General features: G+C 37.3%; 1 protein-coding gene across 4 annotated transcripts in view; it reads left to right on the forward strand.

Moving 5' to 3' along the window:
- PDS5B (PDS5 cohesin associated factor B) overlaps positions 1-22331 on the forward strand; it is a 123042-nt gene extending 100711 nt beyond the window's left edge. For 2 of the 4 annotated variants that reach the window (XM_064172853.1, XM_064172848.1), the window contains exons 26-35: positions 4307-4421; positions 4769-4901; positions 5646-5765; positions 6099-6161; positions 8454-8599; positions 10545-10650; positions 15311-15753; positions 15845-15946; positions 18768-18909; positions 19719-22331. In XM_064172853.1, the coding sequence (XP_064028923.1) occupies positions 4307-4421; positions 4769-4901; positions 5646-5765; positions 6099-6161; positions 8454-8599; positions 10545-10650; positions 15311-15753; positions 15845-15946; positions 18768-18909; positions 19719-19754 (1406 nt within the window). In that variant the 3' untranslated portion in view covers positions 19755-22331. The remainder of the gene's footprint in view (positions 1-4306; positions 4422-4768; positions 4902-5645; positions 5766-6098; positions 6162-8453; positions 8600-10544; positions 10651-15310; positions 15754-15844; positions 15947-18767; positions 18910-19718) is intronic. The other 2 variants (XM_064172861.1, XM_064172872.1) reach the window with 2 other exon arrangements.
- Positions 22332-22388: the final 57 nt, after the last annotated feature.

The raw sequence follows: 22388 nt of genomic DNA on the forward strand, positions 1-22388 counted from the left end.
ACCACTTGAGTTCACAGGTTCTTGATGAGCATTATACTGGAGCTGCTAATTAAATACAAGTAATAGTGGGTTGGTTTGCTTGGGATATGTCTAAGGCAAGCCAATTTTGTTAGTGTTCTGAAATAATAATATTTTTTCCCCTGCCACATCTTTATTTTCCTTAATTTACACAAAAGACTTGCCATCTGAAATTCAGGACAGTGCTTGAAGAAGCAAAGGGTGCTTTAAAAGTTAATAGTGGAATGTCAACTGAATTACATTGAACTGCTTTGCAAACTACACTGACTTTCAGTTACATAAATATAGCTTAAAAATTAGAGAAATTGTGTGATTTTATTACTTTCAACTCTTAGCATAGCTTGTTATCTATGTAGAGAGATTGCTCTTGGTAATTGACTTCATCAACTGCAATAGATTCCTAAAATTGTATCCTTGGAACTTTACAGCACTAACTTTTGTGGACCTTTGTAAATTTTGAACACCTTCCTTGCTATTAGGAACAGATCCAGATACGTTATGAAGCTGTACATTATTCCCATTTATGTAGACTTTTAAGAATGGGATAAAGACTTGACTTACACATGTCATTTAGTTAGTCTTGTGAAATCTACAATAACTGAAATGGAGGATATTAATTAATGTAAGATGCTATTTTTTCAAAATTAATATTGTTTATTAATTTTGATATTCAAAACTGTTGCTACCTACCGTGTAATTTTATATCCCAAATTATCAGGTTGTTTGCAACGGTCGTGAAAACATTATAGAAAGGAATAACTGGATCTAGAACAAATAGTAATAATACAAGATTAAACTCAACTGAACTGGAGAAGTTCTTGCAGTCAATATACCACTTGCCCACTAGATGGACTCAAGAGGCTCCTTTCTGTTTAAGATTGAAGGGTAGGATTCAATTACATTCAGTTAGAGTTTTGCTAAAGAGGCTTTTTAGTATTAGCTCCCAATTTGCAACGCTAACTACAGTTTCCTGACAGCACCCAAATGCTTGCATTGAGTTCTGTTGGCATCTTGTCAGCTGCTGAAGGGCCTCTGATCTTCCCAGGCTCTTAGCAAGGATGCTGGGAGAAAGCAGACAATCTCTGATTTGGTCCTGGTTCCTCTTGGCTCCAGACTCATCAGGGAAACTTGCAGAGCGGCAGGCAGGATGTCTTGCAGATATGCAGTCTTGATAGAAGACTTGCAGCTGTCATGCTGGCTAAGCAAGCCTATCACATGGAGGCATTTAAAGCCTATTCCTGGTAAACTCCAAGCAAGGTGTTTTCCAGGCAGACTAGCCCAAAATATCAGGGTTTGTTACTTTGTGGCAGGGCTAGCTTTATAGATCAGCAGAGCACGGCAGGATGCACTAAGACAGTGAGAGACAACACTGTCAGAAGCAGAGAGAAACTAAGACAGGAACAATGGCAGCAGCAGAAGTACGTGCATCTGCCTGCTCATCTCTTTTATCTATGTAGCCTGAATCTAATGGGCCTTTGGACACACATTAGCCAATCAGAACAGCAGGTAGCCAAGATTAACCATGTTAGGTGAAGTCAGGGCTTACTTTTACCATTTAGGTCAGAACACAAACAAGTGTATAAACATGTGTGAGTACCCTGTAAACAGGTTTGGACAGACATGATGGCACCAGGTGCTTTTGTGTTCCCTTCCCACTGTTGCTTCTCCCAACAACAGAAGGAGGGAAAGCAGTAAAACATGTCTGGACAAGTCAGGACATATTCAGGCCCATTTTGGCCTGTTCAGGCCTACCATGACATAAAAATGTACTATATTTCACAGTATCATCAGGGTTGGAAGAGACCTCACAGATCATCAAGTCCAACCCTTTACCACAGAGCTCAAGGCTAGACCATGGCACCAAGTGCCACGTCCAATCTTGCCTTGAACAGCTCCAGGGACAGCGACTCCATCACCTCCCCGGGCAGCCCATTCCAGTGTCCAATGACTCTCTCAGTGAAGAACTTTCTCCTCACCTCCAGCCTAAATTTCCCCTGGCGCAGCCTGAGGCTGTGTCCTCTCGTTCTGGTGCTGGCCACCTGAGAGAAGACAGCAACCTCCTCCTGGCCACAACCTCCCCTCAGGTAGTTGTAGACAGCAATAAGGTTACCCCTGAGCCTCCTCTTCTCCAGGCTAAACAATCCCAGCTCCCTCAGCCTCTCCTCATAGGGCTGTACTCAAGGCCTCTCACCAGCCTCGTTGCCCTTCTCTGGACACGCTCAAGCATCTCAATGTCCCTCCTAAACTGGGGGGCCCAGAACTGAACACAGTACTCAAGGTGAGGTCTAACCAGTGCAGAGTACAGGGTCAGAATGACCTCCCTGCTTCTGCTGACCACACCATTCCTGATGTGCTTGAGAAATACTATGCACATCTCATAAGAATATATATATATTTAAAAATAAATTTCAAATTATTATATATAGTGATTTACAGATGTTTGGACTATTTTTGCATAACCTAATACGGGATAGTTAAAAGCTTACCAAAAGATTTTTCCAGACTTGATCATATCTGTCAGGATCACTCACTAGCTCAAAACCATTTTTTCTTCCTTCCCAAAACTGGTCAGGAATTTACCTCTTTCCTTCACAGGGATATTCAAGTGTTTATCCATAGGTATCTTAATACTATGACACAGCTCTTGAGGTCAGATGCTTATGCCATGGTAATATACATAAAACATTGGCATGCCTTCCATGCTTACTGTCCTGCCTATTGCACAGGGTACAGGTTTAATGAGTTTGGTATACTGTACATCCTCCAATTCCTCTCAGTCATTAAGCTAACAAAACCAGTGTGGGTGTTTTCTGCAAAACGCTTTTTAACTGTGGATGTACCTTTCATCTTGTCCTTGCTCTGTGGGATGTGATCTTTTCTATTGTGATATGCATCACAAAACTTTAAAGTGCTGAAGTTCACTCTGCATAGTGATGGTTAACTCAAGAATTAGCTTGTTAACCTCATGGAATGTGTATTTTGTGATTGTAACTCTTGAGAGGGCTTTTTGCAATAATCCTTGTGTTCTGAATCTTCAAAGAAACTAGACCATCTCACTGTCATGATGTAGGAAAGACTTGCTCCTGCAATCCCTGTTTAAGACTACTTACAAGTCTCAAAGGATGCTAGAATAAATTTTGAATGCTTTGAACATGTAGGGCCAGCAGGTTGAGGGAGGTTCCCCTCCCCCTCTGCTTTGCCTTGTTGAGGTCACACCTGGAGTATTGTCTCCACTTCTGGGCTCCCCACTTTAAGAAGGACAGAGAAGTAGTGGAGGGAGTCAAACAGAGGGCTATAAAGATGATTAGGGGACTGGAGCGCCTCTCTTATGGGGAGAAGCCAAGACCTCGTGTCCTTTTAGTCTGGAAAACAGAAAACTGAAGATGGAATCTTACCAATGCATATAAATAGAGTGGAAGTCATGAGAATGGTGCTGGCCACTTTTCAGTTGTGGCAAATGATATGGGAAAGGGAAATGGATACAAACTAGAACACAGGACATTTCACTTGAACTTAAGGAGAAAATTCTCTACTTGGAGGGTGGTGGAGTACTGGAACAGGCTGCCCAGAGAGGCTGTGGAGTGTCCTCCTCTGGAGATTTTCAAAACCTGACTGGATTTGTTCCTGCGCAACCTGTATTATCAGGGGTGTTGGATTAGATGACATCCAGAGGTCTCTTCCAACCCTTACCCTTCTATGAATGTCATAATTTAGTTAGGCTGCTCTGTTCAATTTGGATTGAGTTTTGCAAACTCAGTCCACTGCTATGTTGTTAGAGCTTTTGTGTTACCTCCTATCCCATATAAGAAGGTAGGCTGTGGGTTTGGAGAACATTATGGCAGTTTGAATTCCCTGCAAAGGGTATTTTTTTCAGTTGTTTTGACAGCAAGGCTGCACACCGAATGACCAAAGAAAGAATGGTAGCTTATCCTGAAGTTGTGCTGGTCTCACATCTTGCAGTTAACATGGATTTTATGGTCTACCCCTACTGCTGTTTTGCAGATCTTTCAGAATGCCGACTTCAAACTGAGAAAAGGATTGGGAGTAAGGGGTTACTGTAGCTATATCCTTGACATAACTAAAAAACATGCAGTCCAGAATATTGCTGGTACTTAATTTTTGCATGCATTAAACATCTGCACATGAACCATGAGATGCAACATCATAAAGAAATAATGCGTTTGCCTATACTTAGTATACTGAACTCAAATTCTGTGCTTTCCTCTGCAGTAGAAAAGCATATCTCTTGGTGTATTGTCTTCTGATGCATCTCTTTTCTGCTTTTCAGAGAAACTACTGTCACTTCTACCAGAGTATGTTGTTCCATATACTATCCATCTTCTTGCTCATGATCCAGACTATGTCAAAGTCCAGGACATTGAACAACTCAAGGACATTAAAGAGTAAGACTACTTCTAATAGAGTTATTCCTAGGGTTAGATTGTTTTAACTTTTAAGTGAATTTTTAATTCATTGTGTTGCACTAATACACTGGCCAGTGCACATAAAGATGGCAGTTATGTCTGTAAAATATTGTGAGAAACAGTATATGTGCTTTTTTAGTGCCCTGGGATACCTTACAGGGAAATTTTATTGTTCTCCTCATCCTACCTTAATGTGTTTTTTTTTGTCCTAGAGAATCTGTTTCCTATAATGCTGGTAAAATCTAGAGTAAACCATTTCCTTTAATGTGCTTTTAAAAAGAATTATTTTGCATTTTTATTCATGAGGGGTACTTTGTTTCTCTTAGGTGCCTGTGGTTCATACTGGAAATACTGATGGCTAAAAATGAAAACAACAGCCATGCATTTATCAGAAAAATGGTAGAAAATATCAAACAGACTAAGGATGCTCAAGGACCAGATGATCCAAAAATGAATGAAGTGGGTGATAACTTTTGGTTAGAAATTGCATTTCATTCTGGCCTGCTTCTGGAAATGAATTGCTTTTTGTTTACACAACAACTCTAAAATGTCTTTCAATAGAATTGTATGTGGGAAATGATACTTTATATATTGTAGTTATTACATTTATTGTAATTGACAGTTACTTTCCTGTGCTTCAGTAGATCTTGCATATTTTCAGGGGAGTTGTAATATTTTGCAGTCCTTCTATTTCTGTCTCATTATGATTATTAAATGCCAACTTTAAATCATCCACTGATAATATTTTGCTTTGAAAATCCAAAAAATAAGCTTCATATTGGAAGCAAAAATACATACATTAAATGTCTACAGTGTGTTTTGTGTGGTGAGCATCTTAAACTCTGATCTTGGTTTTGAAATTTTTGCATCATGTACATATATTTGTCACTTGACTGCTTTTCCCAAAGAGGCAAGGTGTGGTTTTATTTCCTTTGAAATCATGGCCTATGCTATATTTAAGTGTGAAAAGATCATGAAATCTAATTCTTTTCAACTGCTGGGCCTACAGTGATTTTTGGTTTTGCTCCATTGTTTTAATACCCTGTGATATGCTGTTTAAGGTGCAGGCTAATGTAAATGTTTAAGAATATTACTTTTAAGCTGAATTCTTGTAATCCTGTGCTCAAAAGATACTGTCTTCTGTCAAGACTTGTGATGAACTTCTAAAATGTTCTTTGCTTTTAAAAATGTTATTATTTACAGAAATTATACACAGTCTGTGATGTAGCAATGAATATCATTATGTCAAAGAGTACAACATACAGTTTGGAATCCCCTAAAGACCCTGTGCTTCCTGCCAGATACTTTACTCAACCTGACAAGGTATATCTTGGCATCTGATTTTTCTTGAAATAAGTTTGTTTAAATCCTTTTTAGTTGTAATTCAGGACTTTTTGTCAAGAGTTCTTTTAACTTCAGACTTCTCTCTATTTAAATACAGCTGATAATATATGTATGTGTGTAAATGTTTCCATAAATATTTACACACACACTCAGCTTTCTTCCCTCCCCCAAGATATCGTTGTTCAGATTTAAGTTTTCGAAAGCATAAATGATGTAAAGCAAATCTTGCATTACTACCTCCAAAATGTATATACCTTGTGTAGTGATTTTGTTTTTCTTCTTTTTTTCATTCCCCTCCCCACTTCTTTACAGAATTTCAGTAACACCAAAAATTATCTTCCTCCGGAAATGAAGTCTTTTTTCACTCCTGGAAAGGTGCGTGTGGTATGGAGGTTTGGGAAGCCTTGGGTTTGATAAGATTTGTGGGTTCAGGTTAGTTTGGTGGGGTTTTTTAATTTGTTTGTTCAGTAGCTTTTTATTATTACTATTATTTTTTTTAATTGTTGACTTTTTATTTGATGTGGGGGCTTGGTTGTTTTTGCTTTATTTGTGGCTTTTAGAAGAAAACTAAAATGTAGTTACTGAAGCACTACAAATTTAAGAAAATTTATGCCCAAAGGATTTATATACTAAAAGGTTAGTAAAAAGGTAGAGACAAAGTGCTAGGTAGAAGAGAAAACTGCTACTATATATGCTGGGTTGTGGTCCTATCAGGTAATACCTGTTGTCTTTAAAAAGAAAGAGTGAAAAATAAAAGCTCATAATATCTGACAATATTGAAAGATGGTTAACCATTTTTCTTCTGCAGAAGACTGCAGTATTGAATATGAAGTGACAGCTATGGAAAACCAATATCAATTGTTTTAAAAATCACATAAGTCTTTGGCAAAGCTGAACACTTTCACAGTATCTTGTATCTTACAAGATAACAGATTGTCCTTTGGTTATGTTAATTTGTTTCTTTCTAAATAATCCTTTTATATCGTGGCATTGGGTTTTTGTGTTTGTTTTTTCATTAAAACTGAACCCAGCTACTCTTTAGAATAAAATTAAAATCTAGGAAAGGAAAAGACCAAATTGTGGTGTTCATCTGGATTAATGTATCCTGTTACAGATTACAGGAGAACATTCATCTGGCACTTTGCAGAAGAAATGAAAGCACAGTATCTTCATAACCCTTAACTTTGCTAATGAAGCATTAGCTGTAAGGAACTAACTGACTGCTAGAGGAGGAATGCAGGTTAGGAAAAACAGGAGCATATTTTTTGGTAGAAATCGAGAGGCAACATTTATTAATTGGAGCATTAGTACCACTGTATTGTGCATTTGAGTATTTGAACTCCATGGATTAGAGAATCACTACCTACTGAAGACACATAAAAGGAAGTTTTGTGCCTTCCAGTTTCTGATCAGTAATCAATATTAAGTTTTCTCATCCGGTTTTTGACATAAAACATTCTTGCTAGTTTGTCCAGAACTTAAAAATGTCACAGTACACTTTATTAAAAGAGAAACATGGTTTGTGCTGTCATGAAAACAGTGATGCTTGAGGGTGGAAGGGCCCTCTGGAGGACATTTAGTCCAGAGCCCCTGCTCTCTCACACTATTCATATGAGAAATGCTCCAATCTCTTCTTCATCTTAGTGGCCTTTTTTCTGGACTGTCTCCAGCAGCTCCATATATCCTAGCAGCAATTATTTTTAAATGTTAAGGTAGATTTTATATTCTGTTAAATTTCTGGTGCCAGATCCTCTAGCTACCTTTTCATTTCCTGAAATTTTGTAACAAACTGCTAAACCATCAAAAATTTTTGCTTGTGACAGCAGTGTGAAATTAGAATTGATCTAGACATCTTTTATTGTTGGGAATAATAGATGAGCTTGAGCGGATGTTAGTGGGGTGGATATAAACAGAGAATGGCATCCGAGGGTAAAAAAAGGTCTAGATTCTGTGGTAAGGGAGGAGCTATTAGTGTGGACTCTGATAAGTGTTAATCCTGTCTTGGATGGAAGTCCAGTCCAGTCTGAATGTGAACATTTGTTTGCTTTTGAATTCTTCCTCGTTTACTTGTTGATGAATGTTGAATTCCAAACTAATAGATCTAAGATTTTTAACTGGATTTTTTTTCTCCAAGGCTTGTTTTTGGAAAGGACATGCAGTTTTTCTTGTACACAGTGCAAAGTGAATCTCTGGTGTTAAGTGGAATTGTGGCGCCTATTAAAAGCCTAACGTTCTAAAATCTGTGCATAAAGTATCAGAAGCTCTTGTTTTGACAGTACAGGTGCTTATCTAATCAAAATGGTGAGGTGGTGCAGACAGCTAGATCATCAAAAAGCAAACCGCACAAAAAATGCTAAAGTGGTTTACTGCAAGATCTGGTGAGCCCAGTAGTACCAACGAGAAGGGAACAGGATATAATGACAGAGAGAGGAATACTAGTTTTGGTGGCATTTAGCTATTTGATTACAGCTTTGTCAGCTTCTTTCTGGTATCTGTTGTAACTTTCATATGAAAATGTTTATTACTGTGCTAAAATTAAGGTATTGATGGCAGAAAGTGACATTGGTGCATATTATAAGTGATATTGGTGCATATTATAAGCATAGTACATGTAAACAGTATCCAAATGTGTAGCTTAAAATAAAGGAATTATATTTTTGGTTTCAGCCCAAAGCAGCCAATGTTCTTGGAGCAGTTAATAAGCCTCTTTCGTCAGCAGGCAAGCAGTCTCAATCCAAATCTTCACGAATGGAAACTGTAAGCAATGCCAGCAGCAGTTCAAATCCAAGCTCTCCAGGAAGGATCAAAGGGAGGTTGGTAGACAACAAAGGAACTTCAATATTTCAAGTATTTGTAATGGAAACTTCAGATATTTCTTTGTTTTTTAAGTGAGAAACAGAATTTTATTATCTCATTTTGAAGTAAAGTTGTAGTTGCACATTGGTACAACTGAAACCGTTCATTTGGCTAATACCAGAAATAAATATTCTTTTTAAAAAACACTACAAAACAAAAAACACAAAGAAAAAAACATCCCACGGAGCTCCCTACCCTCCCAAAAGAACCAGAATTAAATCATAGCCAGTGTTGGCTGTAGGAGAATAGGAGAGCCTTCCTTTTTTTTTTGTCTTAAATATGTATCCTATATATATGATACATTTATATATGTCTCTCATGACCTGCTGGTGTTTTATCATAGGTAATGAGGACTGGTAGGCCATTGTGGTGATTTTGCATGACTTCCTTCTCTAGAATTTTGTCCTTCAGTTTGCTTGTTGCAGATAAACATTTTGGGATTTTCACATTCCTTCTGTGATGAAGAAAGGAATGTACTGTAGTGCTACATAAGTCTTCTGGTTATCCATCTTTAAAAATTATAGCTTATTTTGCATCGGGTTTTTAAGTTATCAATTACTGTATCTTACATTAATTTTTAAACAGAAAGTCACTTTATCGATATTTTTTTCAAGAGATACACATTTTTTATCCCCCACTATTAATAATTTCTCACATTACTTCAAGAGTGTAAGAAAATACTGTGTTTAGAGATAAGATTCCTCATTTGGTATCTCTGTGACTAATACATAATTTTCATTGTAGTTCAGTGTTCTGCAAGAAACACTTTTCAACTCTTTGCAGGCTTATTTCTTCCAAGTCATGCAGGTTCATATGCTAAAATTCATTACTGGCTAAGGACATGTTGGAATCCAGATTCTTCTCTCTGTGCAGTGAAATGAATCTCAGCCCAATGTTGTTCTACATCCAGTTCATTAAAAAAATGCTGCACTCACAGGCTAATATTTTTTGTTCTATTCATGATCTCCCCAGTTCACCTAAGTTAAACTGATTACTATTTTGAGTGGAGATAACATCAATAAAAAGTTCTCTAAAAGTGATGTTAATGGTGCAGTATGAATGGTAGTTCCCAGTTCAGTCTCAATATATACAATCAAGGTTGCATCTGTTAAGACAGTGTATAAAGACTGAGCTTCTAAGTATATCACAGTTATTACAGATTTTATCCTAGTAAAAGTGAGGATTTTCTTCTTTGTTTATGCAGTTCCCAGGCCAGGGAGTTCAGAGTTTGCATATTTGAATAGCTCATTAATTTTAATTTTAAAAAGTGTGCTGTTACTTTAAAATGCTGATTCTACCTACCCCAGGGCAGATGAAACAAAATGACTTGTGTATTGGCTTTTGTTAATATTACCTTCTATCTTCAGGCTGCAGTATTTTACCTGTGCAGGTGGTATTACTGTCCATATTTCCATATGTATAAGCTGAAATAAAAAATAAATTGCTGCCTTAAATAGTAACAGAAAACTGTGGGATGAATCGAGCTCTGAAATTTAAATCTACTGTTTTCTTGCCTAAACCTCACCATAGAAAAGTGTATGTGCTTTGGCCAGTCTGACTGCGGGGATCTTTGAGTGGTATCTGAAAGTGTATGCAAATGTATGCAAAAGCACAGATCTCTTGAAACTCAGTAAGACTCTTTTGTTTCAGAAAGCTGCTTGTCTTTCCCAGTGAAAAAAAAGAAGATTCAGCTTTGCTCGTGGTTGACACCTTTGTCCTGAGACTTATATGTTCTGGCTTGTGATACATGGCTATGGTAGCCAGAGAGAAAGGTTGTTTCTGCAAGATTGTTGATGGTTTAGGAATAGGTTTCGTCTGAAGATTGTTGTTCTTAACCTATATAATTTTCTTTAATGATTCCCCACTGTATTAACATGGAAAATAAATGTTCATTTATTCTAGGCTTGACAGTACTGAAATGGACCACAGTGAAAATGAAGAATTCACACTGTCTTCACCCTTACCAGGAAAGAAAACTGACAAAAGGGACGACTCTGATCTTGTAAGGGTGAGCTGTTTGGTTGCTGGTTGCATTGCAGGTGTACCATTTTAAGTAACCAAGACTTTAAAAATAAAATTTAATGTAATGGTACTTGATATTATTCCAGGAAATAGATTGAAACATGAAATCCTTAGTAAGTTTGCAGGTGACACTAAGTTGGCAGGGAGTGTTGATGTGCTTGAGGAAGACTCTACAGAGGGATCTAGACAGGCTGGATTTGTGGGTTGAGGAAAATTGCATGAGATTCGACAAGGCCAAGTGCTTGGTCCTGCACTTTAGTCACAACAGCTGCATGCAATGCTACAATCTTGGGGAAGAGTGACTGGAAAGGTGCCCAGTACAGAAAGCCCTGGAGGTGTTGGTCAACAGTTGGCTGAATGTGAGCCACACCTTGAGTACTGTGTTCAGTTTTGAGGTCCTTGCTACTAGAAAGACCTTGAGGTACTGTAGTGCATCCAGAGAAGGGCAATGAAGCTGGTGAAGGATCTAGAGAACAGGTCTTATGAGGAGCAGCTGAAGGAACTAGAGTTGTTTAGTCTGGAGAAAAGAAGGCTGAGGAGAGACCTTCTGGGGATGCTGGTGGACAGCTAGCTGAACATTAGCCAGTAGTGTGCCCAGATGGCTAAAAAGGCAAATGGCATCCTGGGCTATATCAAAAACAGTGTGTCCAGCAGGAGTGACTGTGCCCCTGCACTTGGTCCTGGTGAGATCACAGCTTGAGTACTGTGTTTAGTTCTGAGTACCACGGTACAGGAAAGACATTGAGGTCCTTGAGCATGTGCATAGAAGAGCAGTGATGCTGGTAAGGGGTTTGGAGGGCATGTCATATGAGAAGCAGCTGAGTGAGATGGGGTTTAGTCTAGAGAAGAGAAGGCTCTCTACAACTATCTGAAAGTAGGTTGTAGTGAGGCTGGTGTTGACCTCTTCTCCCAGATAACTAGCAGTAGGACAAGAGGACGTGGGTTTAAGTTGTGCCAGGAGAGACTTAGGTTGGACATTAAGAGAAACTTCTATTACTGAGAGCGTTACCAGATGCTGGAACAGGCTGCCTGGGGAGGTCGTGGAGTCACTGTCTCTGGAGGTGTTCAAGAACATGTAGATGTAGTGGTCATGGTAGTTGAGTTACAGTTGGACTCAAATGTCTTTCCAACCTCAATGATTTCTGTGATTCTATGACAAGAGGAAGTGGCCTCAAGTGGCACCCAGGGGAGGTTTAGACTGGACGTTAGGAGAAATTTCTTCACTAAGAGTTATCAGACATGGGAATAGGCTCCCCAGGAAGGTGATTAAATCACCATCCCTGTAGGATTTTAGAAGATTGTTGTGGTAAAGGACATGGTTTAGTATCAGACTCAGCAGAGTTGGGTAATTATCTTAAAAGTCATATCCAAACAATGCAATTTTATAATTCTGTGGAACTGAAGTATGTTGATGTTTACTTGAAATCCATCTTTGGAACAATTGATTGGATTAGTTCAAGAATGATCAACTATACTGGAGTTTCAGGATAGCAGTATAACCTGTCTGAGATTTCAGATTGTCTTTCGAGGTGAAAGTTTTATCATGCATGGTTTCTTGCTTGCAGCTGGCAAAGCATTAATACCTCATTATAATGTTGATGTATTGTAATTCTTTTTTTTGTCTTGTCCCATCCCTGGTGCTAAGTAATTTTTTAATTTTCCAGCCACATCTTTTCCTTTCAAAATCTGTAAGGGACAGCAACTGTTTGTTCTCTGATTATTTAGAATACGAAGAGAGCATCATGATTTGACATTGGCTTTAGAAGTTCAAGGGACAGTTACCCAAATAGCTGTATGGATTCTGTTTTCTTGCATGCAACTTGGGCTGAGATGAAGGCAGGAAAATGCTTGGTTCTGAATGCCAGGTATCACAAGCAGAAGTTGCAGCATGATTTTCAAGTTGTTTGATCATGTGTAATACAATCTTTAACAGACTCTTAGGGCAGTTAGCTAACTGATAATTCTAGACAAATACAATACATTGTGAAATAGTCTTAATGATTAACAAGCACATCGCTTGTGCTGTTAGATAAACTGTTCTGTGAGAGCAGTTAAGCACAAAGACTAGTAGAATGGTGTCACTGCTATTCTTTTACAATGTCAGGATCATTTGGGAAAAATGACATATGTGTCTGTCTCAGAGAGGATTTGTTTGACCACTAACCAGGGCTGTTGAGGATGGTAGGCCTATAAGTGTGGTAGCCTTGTCCTTACTAATTCTTACTGATGGGTCAATGTATTTCCGTTAGATCAGTAATGCTAACGAGTAAATAAAAAAATATTTGTACTTCTACTTAGGTATAGTACTTTAATATGTTAATGAAATTAAAAACAAGAGCCTCAAGCAGTATCAGACTACAGAAAAATAAACCACCAAAGAAAATTATGATTGTAATTCTAAGAGCAAGTCAAATAAGGATTTCACGTATCACTGGTAAATTTCAAGTCTTTGTGCCTTAACAGCTGGCAGCCTGTACATTTTGTAGTGTTTGGGATATGCATGAAAAAGTAATAATACAAACAAGATAAGATTTGTTACAATTGGATTTTCTAGGATGCCTTAAGGATGTCCTATACATGATGTCTGTGCTTCTATATTTATTTGACTCTCTGACATTCTGCTCTTATGTTGATCTGCTGCATTTTTCTAGATTGCTTGGGACATAAGCTACTGGCTAGAAAAATGACCTGAAATTTTCTTGTCTTGAAGTGTAAATAACCATCTTATGCTGTGATATCTTGTAGGGAAAGCAAATAGGCTTATAACAAAACCAGAAAAATCAACAACATCTTGTCATAAAATACTACTGATGTTTCCTGACTTCACTTCACTTGTAAACCTTGTAAAGTCTGGTGGTCCAAACAGCTGCTGACATGTAACTTACGAACTGGTTGAATTAGTAACTGACAATGCTAAGTGATAAAGCAAAGTTCAGTATTTTGAGTGTTTCTGAGGGCATTTGTATTTCACTTTGACTGTGTGAGCAATCTGCTAGAAGACCTTGATTCAGAACTTGTTTTTTGTTTAGTAGGTTTTTTTTTGTTTGTGCGGGTTTGGTAGGTTTTTTTCCTTTGTTTGCTTGTCTGTGGGGAGCTGTTGAGCACATTATAGCAAGTATTAATTGCAAAGCAGAACTTTTAATTGGAGAGGAGAAAGACCATGGTCTAAAGACATCACTATTCTGAATATTTGTCCAGATTACATCATAGAGTAAAACATTAGTTTTAAGGTTATGAGACTATTTCACCTGGTGGAGAAACTTTTACTTTGAAACTTGGCTGCAACTTCTTACCTGCTCAATGCAGCTGTAAGGTCACGTGCACAATCACTGCAAAATAAAATAGAGTGGATAATAATGAGGATGTGTCTGTGTAGATTAACAGTTTTGTCATGGAAGTCATGAACTGATAGGAGATGCCATCATTGTTCAAACATCTTTCTCACCATCATCTACTGTAGTTACTTACAGCCTAGTAAGCCAACTACGTTCTGAGCTGCATTAAAAGACGTGTGGCCAGCAGGTCAAGGGAAGTAATTCTGCTGTGCTACTCCACTCTGGTGAAACCCCACCTGGTACTGTGCCAAGCTCTAGGGTCCCCATTACAAGACAAACCTGGTGCTGTTGTATCAGGTCCAGAGAAGAGCCATTAGAAGTATTCAGAGAGTTGGAACACCTCTCCCATAAAGACAGAGTAATTTGGGATTGTTCAGCCTGGAGATGAGAAGGCTCAAGGGACACCTTACTGTGACCTCATGTATATATGAAGGGGGCTTATAAGAAAAATGGGGAAAGATGGTTTACCAGAGTGTGTAGAACGGGGTAACAGTCAATGGTTTAAAACTGAAAGAGGCTGGGTTCAGATTGGACACAAAGAAGAATTTTTTTTTCAGCAAGCATGGTAAGATACTTTAACAGGTTGCCTAGAGAAGTTGTGCATGCCCTGTCATTGGAAATGCTGACGATCAAGCTGGATGAGGCTTTGAGCAGCCCGATCCTAGTGGAAGATGTTCTTGTCTACAGCAAGATACTTGGAATGCAGTGATCTTCAGAGATCTCTTCTGACATAAACTTTTTTATGATTCTTTTAAGGATCTGGTGGGGTTTTTTTGCTGTGCAGGGCAAATGTCAAGTTCTAGTACAGCTCTCACATCAGTGCTTTGGCAGCTACCATTAATTCATGGACTTCCTTCTACAACTGAAAATTCAGGTGCTTACCATTTTGTATGTTAGTGCCCTGCCACTGCCAGCATAGGAGCCAGATATAAGCAGCCTGCAGCTCAAGACACTACTGAAGCCACAGGTTGAGAGTTCCCATCCTCTATATCTTTATGAATTTGTACTGATAAAAATGCAGTAATGGATGTTCTAGCCAGTTGATGCAGCTGAGGATACAAATGCAGAAGCAATGTTTTAATTGCTTATCTTTGAAATAACCTTTCTCTCTTGCCTGACATTTTATATGTATGTATGTATTTGTACTTTTGCAAAAGTTTTTGACATGTATGTAGCAGACAGTGTTAGCAGACAACTTGCATAACTTGAAGACTCTTTGCCTTGCTGGGGGAGGTTTCTGTAGTTTTGCATATGTGAGTTTAATATGGTAGTTTAATTTTTAACATTAAAGATATAATCTTACCTTTTCAGTCAGAGATAGAGAAGCCTAGAGGAAGGAAGAAAACAGCTATCACAGAATCAGAAGAGAAACTAAGCATAGATGACCTGAATAAACTGGGTCAAGAGCAGAAACTTAGAGGTAGTCAACGGGGAAGAAAGAGACCTGCAGTTGTTTCAGAGTCTGATGAAACACAATGGCAAGAGGAAAAAAGACTGAAAGAAGACGTAATAGAAAGTGAGGATGAACAGAACAGTCCACCAAAGAAAGGGAGAAGAGGACGCCCTCCCAAAGGAAATAACGGGGCAACACCAAAGGAAGAACCAGTAGCAAAATCATCAAAAAGGAACAAAAAAAAACAACCACCAGCAGCTGCAGCAGAAGAGGAGGAAGAAGAGGAAGAAAGACAAACTGAAAACATTGAACAAAAACCAAAAGGCAGGCAAAATAGGACACAAAAAAGAACACAGCAGAGGTAAGTCTATCTTCTTGTAAGCTGCATCTTTTTTATTCTTGGACATTAGTTATAATTTGATACTTTGCAATTTGGGTCTTCCTCAAAACAGAGCAGAACCATCTGAAACTAGTACAGTTGAATCAGCACAGTCTACGCCACAGAAAAGACGAGGAAGGCGATCAAAAACACCACCATCACAGCAAAAAAAAGTGTAAGTGGTGAATATTTTCTAAATTTGTGTTTAGCAAAAATTAAAAATATGCCTCTGTGCCCCCGAACAATCACTTACTGGAAATACTTCAGAATATGTTAATTGACAGTTAAGAAAACCAATTGCCATTGTTATTTTTACAGTGTTTTCTGTAGTTACTTCTCCTAGACTACCTGAAACCAGAGCAAGAGGCTACAAGTAATTTTAATGTGCTCAGGTAGCATAATGCGTAGCTTTGCTTTTCTAGGAGAAAAGTCAGTAAAACACATGAGGGCCTTGAAGATTGGGCTTTATTAGGACTTCACAGAGTGAAACGTGCTCCCATTTGTTTTGGATGGGGAGGAGGAGTCAAATTGTTATTGTAGTGAAACAGTATTGTGGAGAATTTTGTTAATTCTGATTTTCCTTAAATTAATGTTCACTTTCTGCCTTGCGGCCTTCTTAATACCCACTTAAACAATTTCCAGATTAGTAAAATGCACTATAATCTACAGAGGATAGTAGCTCTTGAAAGTTCTGAGGTGCACTAAGCTCCAACATAAAGGTAAACCTCCTGGCTAGCTTCATGTTTGTGTACCTGCTGTAGGAACCCACGGGTATCTACCTTTTCTGTGTGTTTATGCAAAGTGTGCAAAGCAGAGGTGATAAACCTGGTGATAAATTCCTTCAGGCACTACCTAGAGTCATCTGCAGTCTAACATTTTTGTTACCTAGCCTGTGGGCTTGTTTAGCATCATGTTGATCTTCTTATGAAGTTTAATGTATCCTTTTGCCTGTCCCTGGAGATCTTCCATACCAGAGATCTTTGCCTGAACAACCTTGCACACTCCATTCAAATTCTGGTTTCACATCAAATTACATTTTCTCTTATTTTGCACATGCCATATCCTGACCTTTCCAGTGTTCTGTTTCCCTACCTCAGGTCAGGCCTCTTCTGCTCCTAGAAACACAGATCCCAGCACTATCCTGGTTACTGCAGAAGCCACTGCTAGTTGTGCAGTGGAACAAGAGCTGGAAACTGCAGAGAAGGCATGCCAACAAGCTGCAGTGGTTTTTTGGGTCATGTGCTAAGTTGCATTTTTCATAAGTGTCCTTTATCAAATATACTTAAGTAGCTTCTGAGTCACTTTTTGGTGAAATCAGTGAATTCACTGTGTTTCTTTACCCTATTTTAAACCAAAAGTAAACTATCAGGACACATGATCAGTAACAGACAGGGCTGTTGCTCATGTATGTGTATGTACATTGCTCTGGCATGAGGAGCTCAATTAAGTTGATTATTCACATTTTTTTAATCAATTCTAGATTCCATTAAAAAAAATCTAGAATCTTTTATTCTTTGTGATCAGTCCTTGCAAATTTTGACTGTTCTTTTTCCATATCTGCAAGAAAAAAAGTGAGACTGTAGTAATTCCCCAGACTTCAAAGTGTATTTTATTTAGACCCTGTGTCTCTTTTTGGCATGGTATCTACAGCAGCTTTAACTGAAAGGAGCTGATAGACTGAGCAGCACTTTGTACCCCAAGACAGGATACATATCACCCAAATGCTTAAAGCTTTCTGTGGTCCTTAGGGATAATTTGGCATAAGAATTTGGGATTTTACCTGTGAGGTTATAGCGTATAACCTATTTCTGAGAGCTAATTGGGTTACCAATTAGTGCATGTAAACTGGCTTATATATATAATATATATAAAAAGATGAACCTAGTTTGTGAATAATTCTTCTGTACCCTTTTCAATTCCATTGCTTCTTTAAGTCTTCAGGACCTGAGTATTGGCTAATTTATATTGTTTCTCAAAGGAATGTCATGTTGGTGGATGCTGAAACCCCACTAGGCTATAAATAGTGTATGCAATTCAGTGATTTTTGTATAGATTTCTGCGTGGTCCTCAGGACTAAAAATTCCCACCACCAGTGTGGTTTGATACTATTAGAGGACAGTTGGTTTGGATCTGTATGCTCCCACGGGGGATTGAAGCGTGGTTGTTTTGTTCACCTGGAACAAAGTTTCTAGTTCAATTTCATCCAAAAAGTCACCTAGTTTTAGGTGCACTAAGATGCATCTGCAGTAAGCAGGATGATTCAGTGACTTGATTCTGAGCTGTGCTAATGACCTAAATCAGAATGGTGATGTGGGTGTAGCTTTGGATATACATCTAGTGGACTTCATTTTTTTTTAAGGTTTGGGGCAGACTACTTCTCACAAGTGCTTTTCACTTGTGATTCAGCTTTCACGACTAACAGATAATTGAAGATATTGTTGGCTTTTCTTGATTATCCTGATTATCCCTGTCTCTTGGCATGAGCTAGCTTGGAAGATTTGTGGTTAGATTTGTTATAGTGTTAATTTAATAAATAACAACATGGATTCCTCAAGATCTGTAAAAACATAGATGAAGTTATTCGAACTTTGTTGTCTATAAACTCCTATAGTAGTATGTCTGCTGAAGTGGAGAGAAAAAGAGAAAGGCAAACAAAAATTCAGTCTCTGTCTGACTTTTCCTGTTGGCTGGTTACTGTTGTGTCAGCCCTTTTTGGCCTCTCTTGTGATGTTGAAGAAAAAAGAAAATCTGTCTCCGTCTCTAGAAGCAAAAATTATTGACCCTTGTACTCCTGGAAGAATTTGGTTTGAAAATGCTGTTATCCAGCCTTCTACTTCCACTTCTGTGTCTGGATGAATTAGATAGGTATATAAGACAAAATATCACATAACATGGAATTTTGAGGCTGTTCTTCTTCTAAAGTATTGTGTTTGCTCTTATAGGGTTTATACATGCATATATTGTGAAGCTGATCTTTATTTTAATTCTGATTGTAGCCGTGCAGGACGTTCCAAACAAGCAGCCAGTAAAGAGAATGAATCTAGTGAAGAGATGGATGTATTTCAGAGTAGCTCACCTGTCAGTGATGACATTCCCCAAGAAGAAGTAATGGAAGAAGAGGAAGTTTCCACAATCAATGTAAGAGAAATGTCTAAGATTTTCTTTGAGTCTTTGTGGCGTCCTCTGAATATTGGTGTTCAGAGCATGACTTCTGTTCTTAGAACATAACGCTTCCTTCAGAATTAATGAGGTGGTTGTCAACTGCCATTCTTGTGTAGTGGCACTGGACTTTGATTTCCCAGAAACGTTGCATTTCTTAGAAAATAATCAGGTTTTATCATGCATCTTAGATTTTCTCCTCTAAATAGTTTTTGTTATCTGTCTGCCTGAATTGTATAGTCCCTTAGGGAGATTATTTTCCGGGTAACTAAGGTCTATTCTTATCAGATAGATTATAATAGTAAATAATGTGGGTTTTTTTCATACAGAAAAGGAATGTGAAATTCACAGTACTGGAAAATAAATACGGAATCTTGGAGCAGAATCCTAAACTGATTTTCTTCAAATTTTGTCTTACCACTGGCTTATCAAAATATGTTAAAATATTTTTATTTCATACAAATATGTTTGTATTAATACAAGTATGTAACTGTGAATGACTTCACACTTTTGGACACATCTGGTGATTGGAGCTTCTGAGCATATGAAACTCTGGAAAAAGTAAACTGGATTATTGTTGAATTTTGGAAACGTACAGGCTCAGTAATGTCAAAGTTATGTCCTGGGCATTGAGACTTGTATGTGTGATAAAATGAGTAACTGTACACAGTATCATTCATTACTCAAAGATTATTGTAAGATGAAGCATTTTTTCCATTATAAAATATATTTAATTTTCAAAACATTGCTGTAAAAACTTTTTTTAAACGTTTTTTTCCTCCAAACAGGTCCGTCGCAGAACTTCCAAAAGGGAAAGGCGATGAGTGAACGTGTAGTGATCAGCCTTCCAGGTGAAAGCTTTGAAGAATGCTTTTAATATAAAGCTTGAGACTGAATGAAGCTGTTAGTGCATAAATGGGGTTGCTGGAAAAAAAAAAGACAAAACCTATTTTACTGCCCCTGCATTTGCAGTCCTTAGGTCACAAGCTTTAGCCACACACATGTTGATATCATTAACTGTGGATTTTTGTGAAGTGTAATGTGCGCTGGCTTTGTAGACATACGAACTAAAGAAGAAAACTGTAAATAGTTCCTTTTTTAATGTTTCTGACTTCTAAAGTGCTTGTAAAGCTTTTATCTGCAGCTTTAAACTGACAGTACCCCACTGTTTATTGGATCTATTGATATAAAAAGAACGGAGTTTGTTGAAAATTGATCTCAAGCAATATCTGTCAGTGTTCGTATTTGTACTCTTGTTGACATTTAACTGTGAAAAAAATAATCAGTTGAACAAATAGTGCCATTTTCTTTTGCCACTATTTGTTAAGAAGGAAAAAAAGGTCTTTTGTTTCTTCATGAATTTAACCTAATGTTTACCTTTAAGCACCTACCTATCATCAGAGGTGGTCAATTGCTTTCTTTTGCAGTTGAACAATGTTGGACAGAATAGTACAAGAGATGCAAATTGTGAAAGAAGTTGTTTGATTTGTTTTACACCTCAGTATTGATGCCAGACATTTCTGGACTTCTAGTGGCATTGAAAAATCAAAAAGGATTTAAAATATTTTAATTTTAACAGTGTGTTATTAAATAATGTACTGAATACCCTACCCATTTTATCTTCCCCTATCAGTTTTTATTAATCTACTGTATCAATAAAATTCTGTAACTGAGTTTTTAATAGTGTAGTATGTTAATGTGTATAGATATTTCCTTCTGAACATGATGTTCACAAAGAGCAAATTATTACTACATTATAATAAGAAATCTGATATATAAACATTAGCGAAAATACAGTTCTTATTACGTTGTAAAGTTAATCACAAAGAAAAATTTTATTGATGCAGTGTGTCTTTATAAAGCTGTTCTTGAGAGCCAAGTGTTTTGTATTTTATAGTGAAGTTGCATGTTTATGAAAAATGTGCTGAAAATGGGATGTAATGTTTTTTGGAAACTCGTATTTAGCAGTAGTATATGGTAGGTTGCCTCACGAGAGAACCTTTTATTGAGAGTTTATTGTACTTCTTTTTGGTTTGTTTTTATTTTTTGAGCCTTTTTTTTGTATGAAGAGCTAAGTTTTTGTTGAATAACCAGCTGTGGATTACTGTTGTCAAGGTATTCAAGATCTGAATGAAGCTTCATTTTTATTTTGTGCTACCTTAGGAGAGGTTGGGGTTTTTTTGGTTTGGAATTTTTGTGGGGGTTTTTTGTTTCACTTCAGTTTGGCTTTTTTGGGGGGGGAGGTGGGTGGGTAGAATCTGAGGAGGGGGAAAAAGAAAAAAAAAGAAAAAAGAAAGAAACAAAATAGCTAAATCAGTATCCTGTATGCAGTTCTACAGTTTTCAAACTGTTTTTGAACCAAAATGTATAGGTTACTACACTGTTCAGCTAAGCACATGTATTATAATTTCAGGTGCTGTTCTCCCTCTGGTTCCCTACAGTTGACAATATATGAAAAAATCAATTTCTCATTTAAGAAATTTAATGTCATTGAATTATGGAGCCTTTTCATATAATCCATCAATAAATAAGTTATAGTTGCAAGGTGGCCTGTAAAGATTAGAGAAAAGGATAATACTAAACCATTAATTTGCTGATTTCCAATCTGTAAGATCATTAGTAAAGAAACCTTTAGATAATTATTTTCATTATACATTTCTCGTTACCAATGGAAAAAGGTATTATAAGCAATTAGGTTTTCTGCCTCAGCTCCACCCTCTCCAGTGTTCAGCTTTTCAACATTTATACCTATAGATACAGTGAAAGTGCTGCCTAGAAAGACAATTTATTGTTGATTTGAAATTACTTGACTTTGAAATAGTTGGCACAACAGAACTGGCTTACTTATGCTTCAGCAGTGCAAATGTAAGTTGTTGGGGGTTTTTTATGGTATTAAATGATTGAAAGCTAGCTTTATATTTTCCTCTTTGACAGAATTGCACTGAAAACGTTTATGGAAGATGTATCTTTAAGTCCATTTTATAAAAAAAATGAAAAATTGATGCTGAAACTGCTGCAGACTCTTGAGGCTTTATATGCATAAACATGGTTAGGTTAAATGCCATTGAATACAGATGCACATTACTGATCGTAATGTTTAATGTTTGCAATTTAAATGTTGATTTCTTGGGTTATAATGTGTAATTCATTATTTCTTGAGAAATAGGCACAGCAGATATTTCCTTCTTACCTTCAGACTCTTCTAAGTTCATTCTCATTTCATAAAGAAAATTAATATTTTATGTACTAACATTTTGAGATCTGCATACAGTAGCTACAGTAGAGTATAATTATGTATAAAAGATAAATTGCTAACATTCAGTTAGCATGCTCTTCTGCAATGATAATGTTAAGTTTATAAAAATGTACTGTATTACATTAAAAGATCAAGTTGAACTCGCTGTAACAAGTTCCAGTATGAAATTTTTGTGAGATTACCAAAGTGTCTTGCTGTACTT

The sequence above is a fragment of the Pogoniulus pusillus genome, chromosome 3 (genome assembly GCF_015220805.1).
Source record: "Pogoniulus pusillus isolate bPogPus1 chromosome 3, bPogPus1.pri, whole genome shotgun sequence".
Lineage (NCBI taxonomy): Eukaryota > Metazoa > Chordata > Aves > Piciformes > Lybiidae > Pogoniulus > Pogoniulus pusillus.